The sequence below is a fragment of the Colias philodice genome, chromosome 10, assembly GCF_061535455.1.
Source record: "Colias philodice isolate Cphi_HAF_F1 chromosome 10, ilColPhil1 Martin Lab GWU primary, whole genome shotgun sequence".
Classification (NCBI taxonomy): Eukaryota; Metazoa; Arthropoda; class Insecta; order Lepidoptera; family Pieridae; genus Colias; species Colias philodice.
In genome coordinates this window covers 4,441,946-4,457,330 of record NC_143095.1, presented here as the reverse complement: position 1 = coordinate 4,457,330, position 15,385 = coordinate 4,441,946, and the positions used below count along the sequence as shown (strand labels likewise).

General features: G+C 33.7%; 3 protein-coding genes and 1 long non-coding RNA gene across 4 annotated transcripts in view; 3 read left to right on the top strand and 1 right to left on the bottom strand.

Annotated features, from left to right (window-relative positions):
* Positions 1–15,385, top strand: part of LOC149485140 (uncharacterized) — a 385,709-nt gene that overhangs the window by 229,965 nt on the left and 140,359 nt on the right. The gene's annotated exons all lie outside the window — the stretch shown is intronic.
* Positions 1–15,385, bottom strand: part of LOC149485143 (coiled-coil domain-containing protein 12) — a 480,484-nt gene that overhangs the window by 367,387 nt on the left and 97,712 nt on the right. The window lies entirely within an intron of this gene.
* Positions 772–1,713, top strand: LOC149485148 (uncharacterized). The gene has a single exon (XM_089699597.1). The coding sequence runs from the start codon at positions 898–900 to the stop codon at positions 1,681–1,683; it is 786 nt and encodes a 261-aa protein (XP_089555723.1). The 5' UTR covers positions 772–897; the 3' UTR covers positions 1,684–1,713.
* The window catches only part of hh (hedgehog signaling protein), a 34,557-nt gene continuing 26,123 nt past the window's right edge, over positions 6,952–15,385 (top strand). Inside the window, exon 1 of the mRNA XM_089699888.1 lies at positions 6,952–7,392. Within this exon, the coding sequence (XP_089556014.1) occupies positions 7,117–7,392 (276 nt within the window). The 5' untranslated portion in view covers positions 6,952–7,116. The remainder of the gene's footprint in view (positions 7,393–15,385) is intronic.

Genomic DNA, 15,385 nt, shown 5'->3' with positions numbered 1-15,385 from the left:
TATTATCGTGTAATACTTTATTGGACGGATAAGTTTTATCCGAGCATTGAAAAATCGGCCCTAAAGCCACTAACATTGATAAGAGATGGATGTATCAGCAGATGGATTAACACGTCCTTACACGTCTGTAGGTCGATCAGACTATGCTCATTCGCCACAGATGTAACTCGTACGTTTAAAAAATGGATGTTAAGTAGAAAAAAAAGTTCTTTGTTGCTCATATGGTTGGCTATTTAGTTTTTACGAGTGTTGTACAAAGTGGGTGCATTCTCAACTAAATTACTGATGCATTGTCAGACGTGTGGACAAGTCTGTCCTATAGACTGTTGCACTAAAATCGTTTGGTCTGTGCCACAAAAACCCACAACACTTTGCACTAAGAAAGAGACAAACGATAGGGCATGAATATCGTTAGAAAGGGATGAGTATAGATTAATTGTTGCTGCGTTTAATCTCCTCTTTCGCTCTCACGAATAAAACAGATTAGGTACATCTCGCTCGCTGAACTACACGTGTCAGCAACGGTCATATAAAATAATAGCAAATCACAAATATTTTGCTATTATTTTGATTCGGTTATGATACGGTTTTCTTGTCTCTTAGAATTGCCGTGTAATTATACTGTGTAGTGTATTAGTACTCCAATTCAAAAAACAGGAAAGAATTTATACCAGGTCCTACAGTCGTGTGGTCATATTTGGGTCGTATCGTAGCTTTATCGTAGTTTACCAGGGGCATGAGCGTGTCCAAAAAGTTCGCTCATTATGTTCCATTTATAAAACCACTATAAAACAATATGTAAAAACGTCAAAGAATTATTATTAAGTTATTTGTTTGACATTTGCTCATATTTTCCTAAATAATATCTTATATTTTAAATTTTCTAACTTGATTTTTATGGATATGGCCTCCGGTGACAACGCGGAATGTCGGTCAAGCCCTCTTTCTCCAGAAATGCAAGAAATAGACACATGTAATCTTCATACCCAAAGCAATGTTACGGAAGTTGCTATTCCAGAAGCAACAATAACATATGATTCAAGTGCAAACAATGAGTGCTTAAAGGAAGTTCATGACGAAAATAATTTAAAAGAAAGGATTAAGCAATGTAGAAATATAATAGAATCATTAAAATTAGAACTTAATCAAGAAAAGAGCCGTTTGGAAAAAGATACTAAAGCTTCACATGATAGACAGGAAATTAAGACCAACTCTGACACAACAAGCTATCTAGATGTTCCTTGCTCTCCAGATTTTTATACTACTAGTGTGGAGGATAAATTAACTTGTGACGAAAATCTCATAGAATATGAAAAGCAATTACAAAGATATCAAAATACATTAAATATGGCCCAAATTGAAAAGAAAAATGCAATTAGAAAGCACATGATAGCAAAGGCTTATAAACTCAAACTGCTTGAAGTTGAAAATCAATGTAATATAGAACTTTTACGCGTCAAACAAAGCTTACAATGTCTGGAACCATTACAAATGATTGCCAACAAGTGGAAATCCAACGTGGATGATTTCTCTTACGATTTAAATAACTTTGAGCTTATACCCGCGATGTTTCCAGAACTAAACGCACTTTCAGGAAGCGATGTTTCTTCGTCTGTAGATGATGCAGAAATAAAAAACAAATCACCCAACAGTCTAAATGAATCCGTATTATCAGATTTGTAAAGAGAACTATAGTTTTTTGCAAAGTTTACATTAAAAATTTCCGAAAAAACGGTGTGAAAATCAGAATTCAATAAATCAGACGAACGAGACCTCCACTGTAGACCACACACATCGAGGCACGCGCTTCGAATGCTCCTGACTTTTTATTCTCAGCGCGCGATCAGCCGTCGTGCTCACTCGGTATTCGTCGGCAGCCGATGGGAAGGTCCCATACAGACAAACTATATCTACCTACATTCGTTCGTGCGGCCTGTCTCGTTCAGTTAAGAACTTGAATTTTACTTTAATAAGATTCCAATTTGTCAATTAGAGGGCAACGCATAAACGAAACTGGTTTGACTTCTTTACACCTTTTGACTAATACTAATTCTATATGGAATTGTTTGAGTCATGGCTGAAACCGCATATCTGCTATCCGTAATTTTTAATTTTTAATGGTCAATAAAAAGTTTTGCGGTACCTAACAATCTATTATTTCTTAATATGATAGTAGTATGGAAAATATTAAAATAACTGCAACGCTTTATTTCCTTAGTTTAAATATTTAATCAAAATTAAAGTAATTTGATTACCAAATCAGATTTTTAGTTCAGATATAATATTATCATAAAAACTTACACTAGTGTTTCCATACTCCATATCGGTTGCGGTCGTTAAAAATATGCAAGGAATGTTAACCGAGCGCGACCAACTCGAGTTTGTGGAAGGTGGACTCTTCTTTTTATTGGATGCAAAATTGATTATAAAATCTTAAGTTGCTTCGTTAAGGTCATTTTTGTGAAAATATTATAATTATTGAATTCGCGATGATATTGTGAATAAATTATAATCAATTTTAAATTTTAATATTACAAGTTCTTATATGAAAATATTAAAAGCTTTTTACTATTTGTCGCACTCTTGTCTGTACTTACCTATGCTTGTATTCTAATTTGACTCCAAATTTCATTTTTGTACATGTTTAATAATATATTAATATTGTATAGTGCATAAGTAGACTCTGTATAAAATTGATACCTTTTCACTTTCATGTTTGACTTGTTTTTTTCCTGTATCGAAAATATCTACGAGACGATTGGTTTGAACGGGGCTAAGAGCTTTATGGTAAAGCAAACAGTTTAAAACACTACAGCCGGGACGTATTGGCTAAGCACTCTCTTCCATTAGCCTCCACCGACACCTCGCCGGTATTCAGTCAAAAATATTTTTTGTTTTCTAGCTTACGAAGGTGCCGACGCGACACTCATTCACCACTCGGTGCAGTTTACTTAGGCGTTTAAGCGGCTTGAAGGATCACCCCATAACGTCATATTTATATTTTATAGTATGAACATGTTTCTTAGATTTTATGAGCGCTTAGGGATTTTAGTAGGCGCCAAAGGTAACTGATCTCATTAAGTAATTTATTTAATAGATTTCTTTCAATTGTTTTGATGGAATTAATAAATTAATTCTCAATGTTTTGATGCATTTTAGCTACCAGATATAGAGTCATAGAGGTCAATCGTTTTTTGAGCTGGTACTTGTTACAATTTGTCTCTTTCCGCAAATCAATTTCCTGGTTTGCTTCCATTTTTGATTTGCTTGTAATTTTCTGATGGCTACAGAGCTTCCTCTGGTTTTTTGTAGGCAAAATATTTGAATGAATAGCTGCAGCACGCAGTGCCTTATCTTGTAATCTAGTGAATAATTAGTTAAGGCGCCATAGTGCTAATTAGCCCAGGGTATTCAGTGTTAACTGTCCTTTTGTCTCTCCTGTGATTTCCGTTCTTTTTTTTTCTCATAATATTCATCTTTTCGGCTTGGTCGTGGATCATAATTTCTCTGAAATATTTGTATCACAAAAGAAGCATAACATTATTATTCATTTTTCCCATTGATATATTTCGGTAGTTCATAGTTGAGACAAGAGACATCTTTTCACTTTTATGAAAAATATATTTTATAGTAGGTTATACCGTTATTATATGGGTAAAGAAACTTTAGGCTGTAATAAATTAGTGATTCGAGATATTGGAATAAGTTACAATAAACAGGAACGTACATCATACGCATGTAGATGAAGATGCGCACCTATAGATATACAAAAATCAAATAAGTCATTAGTCACATTATGGCCTATGAGCTCACGTTCATTCCAACCACATGCAATGAAAGACAAATAGGCACATATTTTGTTGCATTGTATTTCCCTAATATTACGTACGTATTAGCCTTTTGTTAGGGTTTATCTTATCAGTGGTTTCACACTAAGTATTGTGCGATGGACATAAGCAGGTTGCGTTCACACGGTTTTTGTTGAAATGTACAGTACTCCCTGTATTCGGGTCGATTGAGGTATTTTTACTCACACTTTACTTCCGAGTATTATCGATAAGGAAGTTTAACTTGTTCGGTTTTGTTTGTTTTCATTATAGAGAATAAAGTTCGTGACTCATGAGTATGATGTTCCAGACCCAATCTATTTTTCGGTAGGATAGATTTTTTTTATTGAGCAAGCATATATTTTATTAAAAATGTGGCCAACTTCTAACCCCTCGTTTTCACCAAAGTATAATACATGTATTTTACAAATTTGATGCAATGTTTTCGTTTCTCATAGACATGTGTAAAACATTTTGTATACAAAATTTGATACATGTAGGATAACTTATATAAAACTTGTTGGTTGAAAACTTCTAGTTGCCTACATGTTTATGATCTCTTGTTTTTGTTGTTGCAATACTTGTAGAATTCGAGACAAATTCAGTCGTACCTACTTTTATAATTTCTATTAATAAAAAAAACTTTTGTGAGATGTATGTATGTTGAAAACTTTATCCAACAAACATGGATAAAGTTTAAAACTTGTTTGTTACTAGTATTATACAGAAATTGCAATAAAATAAACAATACTTATCTAAACCACGACTGTATTTTGTAGGTGAGAACGCTATCAATGGATCAGACAAGTTCTAATATGTCACAGACTTCAGTGTAAACGCAAATGTGTTTTATACTTCTATAAATACTTGTTGGCTACAAAGTGTGAACGAAAGAATGTTTGAGACAGTCTCAATGCATGTATAAAACAAATAATTATGTTTTGAAAAGTATTCTACAAGTTTTGTATCAACCTAGTATTTAACTTGTTTCTTGGTGAAAACGAGGGGTAAGTTTAATACGAATAAAACTAGTATAAAACTATACTTTTGCGCAGTCAACAAACCATTATATTTATCCGCGTCTTTCGTATCAACGCCTTAACCATGAAGAAGAAGAATCTTCATGTTTCAATTAAAATCACGCACAACAATTATCCATATATAATAAAAACAATTATTTCGCAAAACAACATTTTAATATGAGTATCTACTTAGAAATATTTGTCTAACATTATACTAAGCGATATAGGTAAGATATTAAGTTGTTATTACATAACAGTAGGTACCTACTTCAGTAATACAATATGTTGGAGGAAATTGAAAATCAAACATTTACAAGAATGACATATGAGATTACTACAAGACCGGCCATGCATTTTATTCTTTGTGTAACGTCTTTGCATTGCGTACAAATTGCCCTAAACAGGCTCTCCATTATGTAAATGTGCATATAAATTGTCTTCTAAAGCATTTTCTTGAAAGGAAGATTTTTTCATGGGTTCGGCGTTATGAAAATTAAGCAATGGGAATTTTGACCCTTGTAACTAATGTTTCCGGACTGACCTTATATAAGAATTCATAGTTACCTACTTTTCTCAAATGGAACTCAGTTGTCACTAAGATTCCTTAATCCTTAATATTTTAAAATAAATCATTCATATTCATTTGTAGGAGATATCATGATCAACAAAAATCTTTCTCCTTATTCCATTCTATAAGTAGAAAAGCAATTTCAAAATTTGATTCCTTACTGAGGAATTTTCCTTTATTTGAATAACCCATGACATAGAATAGGTAAAACCGTCTTTAAAAATATTGAAACTTTCAATTTACCATTTACACCACCATCTCTAACCACAACATCATTGTACCTACTCTTATTATATTATGAAAGAGGTTCATTTATGTATCTACACGTATCTAGGACTATCTGGTTAAGGTCTATCTGTATAGAAATATTTTGAGTTTATACATACATAAATTACATATACATACTTTTATATACTAGCTGCCCCGGTAGACGTTGTTCTGTCCTATTGCACCTTTTTCGTGTTTTGTATATATGTAGATTTGGTTGTGTAGGTATATATACAGCAAAAAACATGAATAGGTAAAGGTAAACATTTCGAAGAGGGCAATAAGGCCATAAGGCCATGTAAGTAGGCAATGTTGCCTTTGAATGATCGCAAGGAATTATAGACAACATAGCATAATTTAATTTTAATTTAATATTTAAGACATATGACATATCACGTGGATATCAATAGATCAGGTCCACATCCTAGGGCAATAGGGCTTTCGTTCTGCTCAATTGATTCTTTCGATCTCGTTCCAGTCAAAGTTATAGAAAAAGTGCGCACTTATGAATGCGTTTGTGTGCAAGTGTTCTTATTTTTCTTTAAAATATTTTCCAATAGATTAATTAATCGAATTAAGATACAGTCATACTTACATACAGCTAACTAAAGTTTAAACAAAAATATAAGTTAAAATAACACAAAAACCGCATTGATGTTCAAATTTTCTATTTTTCCGGCGAGCAGTTTCTCCAATTTGAAATCCCAATTCAGTAGATATACGGAAAAACCGATTTTAAACAAAATATGTAGCTATAGTCGTGTTAACCGTTTGTACAAATCTCTCTAACCACAATTTCATTATATATATGTCTAAGGTTTTAGAATATAACCCAAATCACTCGGCTTCGTTTGCGAATTATAATAGGTAGTTTCTATCTTGCTCTGTTCACATTCTGTTCTTCAAAGTTTGTTTCTCATCTCAATTTTCAATAAATTCGGCTTCGTTTTTCAGTTTTATGTAAACTGAACTGAAACACTTAACACATGTATTCGAGATAGATTAACCGAGTCTACAATATTTGATAGGTACCTACGTTTATCTACAAAATTAATTTGATACAAAATTTTCAATTTATTTTTTCAAGCAGATTCGTTTATTGTACTTTTTATATATATCGTTGTTGTACAAGTGACCACTTTCAAAAATTTGGGGGTGAAAATAAGGCGCTCACTTTTACTATTACAAAAAGGTATTTCTTTGATAACGGTACGGGCTTTACAAAGCCGCCATTCATATAATAGACTATGGTCTGTGCCGAGATGCGATGCGTGGTGGTGGCTTGTCGAGCAGCCGCTGCAAGGGATGCAAGCTCGTGCGGTGGTCGGTGGTGCACGGACGTTCGGATATTCCGGCACCCAATCCTCAGTGTCGCACAAATCGCGGCGCGCGGTGGTCGTGCGTCGAGCGCGTGTGAAGTGATGTCTGCGAGATGAGGCTGTCGCTGGTGCTACTGTGGTTGGGCGCAGCGGTGGCTTGCGGCCCGGGCCGCGGCTTCACTCGCCGCCACGGACCGCGCCGCATCACCCCTTTAGTATTTAATCAGCATGACCCGAACATTAGTGAAAATTCAAAATCTGCCAGTGGCCCTCCCGAGGGCCGCATCACTAGGGACGATGAAAAGTTCAAAGACTTAGTGCCTAATTATAATCCTGATATTGAATTCAGGGATGAGGAAGGCACGGGTGCCGATCGCTTAATGACCCAGGTGAGTTATAATAGTTTAGTTATTATTGTGTAAATTTTTCAGTTTCAGATGTGAGATCAAAAGTTAACTAATGTCTCAATGAAAATGATTAAACTTATTAATTACTAAATAATTGATGCAAAGAAAATGATTGCATGAATTCTTTAAAAGTTAAGTGTCGGTCCACTATAGTCGTTCAGTTATGAAACAAGACAATAGGATTCATAAAGAATCCAGTGTTTTGAAAACAGCTTCTCAGTGCGCGGGTAGGGTACAATTGCCGGTGTAAATATGAACGTTGGTGGAACAATGGGGACAAATTGCGGGCGTTACGGTAGCTTCGTAGCGAGTGTTACGATTGTAGCACTGCAATTACGCAGGATTTGACAACAAATATTTTGTTCCTGTGACTAATTGATGAATGATGAATTCTTTTCAACATTGATGCCAGTTTTGGTGAATATATTGCCGTCATAAACTTGGTGTTGAAGGTATTGAAAGTCATGCGTTGTCATTCACGATGTTTTGTAAACGCGTAAATAAACTTACGGGAACCTTATTGTTGTTTCCTCATTGTAACACATATTTTGGCTCGTTTCATCGATAAAAAATTTAATGCATATTAAAGCGTTTATTTTAGATATTTATCTCAATTTCTTTTGAGTATAGGTATATATTCAACTTTAGAAATATTTTTATTAAATAGAAAGCTTAATTTTTGAACATAAAAAAGTTTTTCATGGATTTTTCCTTCACATACCTATTTAAAAGGATTTTTTTAAATAAAATGCGGCACCTGTCCAAGCTGTAGTTAATGCAAACACAGATAAATTTAAGGTTACCTATTATTCCTACAAGCTGCAAGATTCTTACAAAGTAATCAGTTATGCCGTCGGAACTACCTATCTCGATGCATTCTTATTGAACGTAACTTAATATTATCTTCTATAAATTCATGATGTGTTATAATGTAATAAATTCATTTGGAAATTAATGTAGAAAATTATTGAATTTAGTTAAATATTTATATAAAGGATTCTCTTAGATTTGGTAGGTAGGTATCAAAAAGAAAAAAAATATATAAGAAAATATTACTGGCAATAATTGATCAGAGCCGTGATTTTCTATAAACATTTATTTAACTTTATATACCTACCTTCCTACTAGTAATCGTTATAATATAGGTTAAAATAATTATAGACTTATTCGCGAAACAGACATTTATTAGTTTTTACTTAACCGCTATTTTCATCTCAAATGGGAACTGTAATATAAGATGGATTTCAGCCTCGCTCTAATGGTACGATAAACAATAAACATGCCGATGTTATTGACAAACACACAAAACTGTTGTTTTATCAATAACTCCAAACTTCATTGACGTTAATAATTATTGCGTTTTTTCAATAAATACCTATAGCTTTGTCACCAAATGTTAGAGGATTGAGAACTAAAACTAATGACCTATACAAGAATATTCTGTTAAACTCATACGATGTTATTGTTTTAAGTGAAACGTGGCTTAATTGTGGCATTTCTAGCAGTGAAATATTCGATTCCCGTTATATTGTTTATCGTAGAGACCGTATTTGTAACAAAAAAACTAAGTTGGATGGGGGTGGCGTCCTAATAGCAGTAGCTCGGAAATTACAATCTTCTAGATTATTTAAATATGAAAGTGAATATGAGGATCTTTGGGTGAACATTACTTGTGTTATTAACGGTGTGACAAAAAACATACCTATTTGTGCTATTTATCTTCCACCTCCAACCAACTACAATGCCCTTGACAAATTTATTTATAATGCTAATAATGTACTAGAACATATGGAAAATGTAATAATACTAGGTGATTTTAACTTAGGAAACTTAGAATGGGCTTATGGTCAAGGCGGTACTTGTGGAATGGTTCCTATTGCATGTCACGGTCGTGTGGAGTGTGCTTTGGTTGATTTTATCAACTTAAATAACCTTGAGCAAATAAACAATATTACAAATCAAAATGGAAAAATATTAGATTTAGCCCTAACCAATATTCCTCGTTTTAAGGTATCTACTGCGATTGATATATTGACCAAACCTGATCCCCATCATCCGTGTTTATTTCTGAGTCTGGTATCTGAAGCACCTTCCACACTAAGATGTGATGACTACGTCAGCTATAACTTTTTTAAAGCCGATTATGATTGTATTGTGCGGGAACTGGAGAATATTGATTGGTGCTCCAAATTCGCTAACCTCGTTGATATTAATGATAAGTTAGAGGCATTTTACGACATTATGCGTAGTGTAATTGATAACCATGTGCCTAAGAGTAAAATGAAGAAAAGTAAATACCCTCCCTGGTTTACGTCTGCCCTAATTCACGTTATCAAAGACAAGGAAAAAATGAGGCTCAAGTATAAGAAATATAAAAATCCACGCGATTTGTTTGAATTTAATTTATTACGAGAACGTTCCCATAAATTAATTACACTGTGTCATCAAAATTATAAGTTAAAGATCGAAAATGCAATCTCGAAGGATAGTAAAGCTTTCTGGAAGTTTATAAATAGTAAACGCAACAATCAGACATCTTCCATACCTTCTGTTGTGTGCCTAAATGACAAAATCGCGACCAACGGCCCTGATATAGCTAATCTTTTTGCATTGCATTTTTCTTCTATATATTCAGAACCCTTATCAACTATTTGTGTTCAGAACAGCGAAGCTGCTTGGGATTCTTGTGCAAGGATTATTGTTTCAAAAAAAGAGGTTCTTCTCAAGTTGAAACAACTTGATATAAATAAAGGTACTGGTCCGGATCGAATTCCTCCTGTATTTCTTAAGCGCGCTGCTGTCGCAATTGCCTCCCCTCTCGCTATAATAATTAATGAGTCACTAAAACAAGGTATATTTCCTGAATATTGGAAAACCTCTACAATTGTGCCCGTACACAAGAAGGGTGACCTAGGTGCAGTCAATAATTACAGGCCTATAACTATCTTATCTTCATTATCGAAGGTGTTTGAATCGCTGATCTGTCCAGTTTTGACTCGATATTTAGATAAATTTATAACTCCACATCAACATGGCTTTAGGAAGGGTCACTCAGTGCAAACTAACCTTGTTAAGTTTTTGTCTGACCTGACGCCTGTGATGGACATCGGTAACCAAATGGACGTAGTCTACGCAGACTTCAGTAGCGCATTTGACAAGGTGGATCATCTGACTTTACTCGCAAAATTAAAAAACTATGGTATATCGGGTCCTATTTTACAATGGATTGCATCTTACTTGGATAAAAGGAGTCAAGAAGTTGTTGTAAAAGGTTTCAAATCTAAAGTGTTTACTGCTTCATCTGGTGTTCCCCAGGGATCACATTTGGGTCCACTTCTGTTCGTTGCTTACATCAATGATATCTGTGATTCTATCAAACATTGCAATTACGCACTTTTCGCTGATGACTTAAAAATTTACAAAACTGTTAACAGTTTGGCGGATGTAGCTGCTATCCAGAATGATTTAGGTAATATAGGTCAGTGGTGTAAAAAAAATAATATGATAATCAACTCTAATAAGTGCTCATTCATTCGATTTACAAGGAAAAAAGTGCCATTTAATTCGACATACAGTATCGACAATGCTCCTCTCCTTCACCAGTATGAAATTGTCGACCTGGGTGTAACCTTGGATAGTAAACTCAAACTTACATCTCATCTTGATTCAATAATTAAGAAAGCTGCAAGGATGACTGGGTTTATTAAAAGAAATGCAACATCCTTTAAAGCATCCACAAAAATTGCATTATATAATGCACTCGTACGGAGTCACCTCGAGTTCGCATGTGTTGTGTGGAATCCCCATCACGCCGTGCACTCGCAACGCTTAGAATCGATTCAGCGATCGTTCACTAGACATTTGGCTTTTGCCTCCCAAGGTATCACACATCGATGTCCATATACTGAGCGCTTACATTATTTTAAAATGATGACGTTAAGAGATCGCCGTAAATTACACGACCTGGTATTTCTTTTTAACTGTGTAAATGGTTTAACTACCTGTGAGGATATTGTTTCTGGGATCTCTTTTCGAATCCCGTATAGTTTACCCCGAAAACCGATTAGTAATCTCTTTGATCTACCAGTGAGTCGAACTAATTTAGTACGTCAAGCACCATTGCCTCGAATGTGCGCAGCATATAATCAAATTGTCACATCTATACCGGACCTTGATATATTCTTTGGATCTCTTGCACAATACAAACATAAAATTATTAATTGCTTGATTAATAATAATTGTAAAAATACTTAATTATAGATAACATTAATTAAAATAAAATTCATAAATAATTCTATATAATTTCGAGAACTATCTATTATTGTAAATGCTGTGTACACCTTTCATTGATAAGTACATAATATTAATTAATTAATAATGTTAATTTTATCATTGTCAAATGTATTTATTGTTGGTGTGCCAAATTAAAATAAATAAATAAAATAAATAAATAAATAAATAAATAGCTTTTCACACAGGCTTTTCAGCTGCTTCGACTAATTTTTTACAGACACTGAAACCTTTCTAAAAAACCAATAAAAATGTCTCATGAAAATCCGTTGCGTAGAGCTAACAGACATACAGACAGCGGGAAGCGACTTTGTTTTACATTATGTACGTATTGATGGTTATATGATATATTGATGGTGACAAAATACCCAATTATTTTCAAAATATATCGAAAATAATTGGAATTTATAGAAAAAAATTTAATTAATTATTAAATTAAAAAAAAAATACCTATATTATCTTACAAATCAGGTAATAATCTGATATTCCATAAAACTGTATTAAAAATATCGGTAGATGAATAATTTTTTAGGTATGCTGAAGAAACCTTGTACCTATGTAGGTGTAGTACCTAGTTACTTGTTAGAGGTACATTTTTACATACACAGCCCGATAAAGTTAAACTTTGATCAATTAAACATAGATATATTTAAAGAAAAAAAAATAAAGTGTTAATAAAATAATAACTTGTACGCAGCGCATGTAGGTTCCTATATTATGTCTATACTAATATTATAAAGAGGAAAAGTTTGTAAGTATGTATGTAAGTATGTATGTATGTATGGTTTTCACGCAAAAACTACTGGACCGATTTCAAAAATTCTTTCACCATTAGAAAGCTGCATCTTTACTGAGCAACATAGGCTATATAGCATTTTCAAAAAAATTAGAGATCCTTACCAAAAATGCAATAATGTAACCCAAGGTGTAAAAAAATCCTCAATAAAACTTCTGTCATCGCGTGCGCTGCGGAATCTATTGAAGATAGAACAAAAAAATGTTCTACAGTATTATAGAATGGATCAATATCTACAAGAAAGTCCGCGATACCATATGTCCATCTTCAGTAGTTATGTTACTACAACAACTTTTTTACGTTTTCAAAGTAAATAGAACTGCCGACAGTAATCAAACCATGTTATCCATACACATATATTAATCCTTATCCCATTAAATGATGTTTTATTACAGACTGTTTCAATACCAGCAAAATACTTTTTAAATGAAAAGAATTGGATATTCCATTCAAAAGATATAACGAATTTGAAAGTGTCAATCTACAGAAAATAGTACGTATACTGTTCGAGCAGGCCGTAGTGCGGGGGTCACGGAGGAATTCTACCAATATGCGTCTTGACGGAACACAGTGGGGTTTTGGTCGGTAGGAATCCGAGATAACCCACGGCCCCTCCCCTGGAGGCCGTGGGTATCTATGAAAGATTTCCCCACTAAAACAAAAAAAAAAGGCCGTAGTGCGGGACGGGGTAAAGGTGATTTTCATGTGATTAAAAATTAAACCTATAGTCCGACCTATAGTAGACTTTTCACTGTAACGATATCGCTATCTATGCGGGTGAAACCGCAGGGCATTGCTAGTAGTTAATAATATGGTAACTTGATCTGGCAAATTTTTATTACTTAAATCAATATTAGGTGTGTAATTATAAGAATGGGTCTGCAAAATATTTATTTAATTTACATATTAAACATTTAACTATGGCCTTAATTTATTTATTCTTCCAATAAATTTGTCCAACTGTCCGTCAGGAGAAATATTTTTTTAAATTTTTTTAAAAATCAGCACATAAGTCCGTAATAATTCATATGCAGGTTGCATACTTATTATTACACTGAACATTGTTTTCAAACTTAAAAATGAACTTATTTATTTGGGCTTTTAATGATCTTCTAATCTTACTTGTTGTGGAACTTTTTCCTATAATTTAATTGAATCTAATATGTACATAAATTTAATTGTTTTAGAGACTAAATAATTACAACTATAAAAATTAAAAATATTTTAGCTTCAGATGTCAAGTGTTAAACGTGTAAAAATCTTATTCAAATTATTACAATACTATTTTTTATTCCCATCAATACACTTAGAGTTAGGCGATTTTTTATCAAATATTGAATACCTACTTTCATAATTTGTGATGTAATTAAAAATATTTAAGGTTACTGATACTACCTACATACGCCAACCGCCGTAAATCAAAATGAACATAATATTATATAAGTCAAGACGAAATAATGGAAAACCCATTATGGATATGATATTTACTTTAAAGGTTGCGTTTATTTTTCACATTCATTTACCGACAGTGTATAACTTTTATACAGTTAGTAAGTGGTTTGCAAATAAATAATCAATTATCAATAACATTTACAAAGTCATATCATTAACTTAAAATTAAAAAACCTTTTTAAAATTTTTGAAAGTCGATCTTAAAAACCCAGTCTATTATAAATGCTATAATATGCTTTAAAATAAAAAAAATATACTTATCTTTATTTGACGCCCGGTCACGGTTTTTGTCGTCCATATAAAAAGCTTGTCACAACCATCGCATGCTTTTAATCAACAGGACATGTTTAGTGAAGTCGCTTCTATATCGGATGCTTGTTGGTTTGAATGTCGATCACTTCGCCGGTGTTTGATTGCAGTCAAATTGATTTAGCGTTTGTGTTTACACTTGCCTCGAAACTCTATGAAGCACCGCCAAAATACTCAAATAACGTCGGTACAGAGCTCATTTCCGTGCAACTAACCCAAATCTTCGAATAGTTGTCGCTATGTTCAAGGATGACTTTGTTTACTTCGTCATTCGCAAATAATGACTTAAGAGCATGGGTAGTTTGCTCAGCAAATATTTTAATGGCCTAATGTACTTATGCGTGGAATCCAGTTATGTGCCCATAATAATAATCGGTATTGGGTACAGACAGTAGGATGCATGTGTGCGTCTGGATGAAGAAAGGCCGACGCGAATCCGCCGTCGGTTATGTTATATGTTCGCCGCAGGCAGCACATAGCCCGTGTCGAGCCGAGCAGCCTTGCATTCGTAAAAATCTCCAAACCGGTCCGATGCGCCTCCATTACTTTCTTTCTGCCTCCGCTGTGCCTCCCATTTAACTCGGGCCCACTTTTTATCAGGAATCGGTATCTCCTTCTAATAGTATTATTTATTTCTCATGAATAAGAGGGAATATAAGTAAAGTTAATGCGCCGGGAAGCGGTGCGTTACATGCCACAGGCTTCTGAGATAAACGTATAGAACTACATATTCTGATTACTCGTTTGAGAAAAATAATGAAGTTTGTTAAATAGATATTCATTATTTAAATGTATGTAGTTACGTATTATAATAGAATTTAGCATAACACACTCCATTATCTTATATATTTACATAGACATACGAGTACATAAAACGCGTAAGCTACACTACACAGGACACAAATATGGTTACATTGTATCGAAAGCTGTGGGTTAACAAATAAAATATTTTTGTAGGAAAAATACTTAGCTGTTGATTTGTTGGCTAGCTGCAAAAACCACAAAATCGTTGCACAACCACACCGCTTTTGCTTTGTCGAGTTCAATCCAAATTACTTACCATTTTATAAAATATTTTACATTATCGCCTGCGAAAAAGGCATAGACGAGAAAGGGGATGTGGCGGGT

Bases quoted from the DNA above. Each gene is read 5' to 3' on its own strand.
- LOC149485148 (XM_089699597.1), top strand. From the start codon at position 898: ATGGATATGGCCTCCGGTGACAACGCGGAATGTCGGTCAAGCCCTCTT.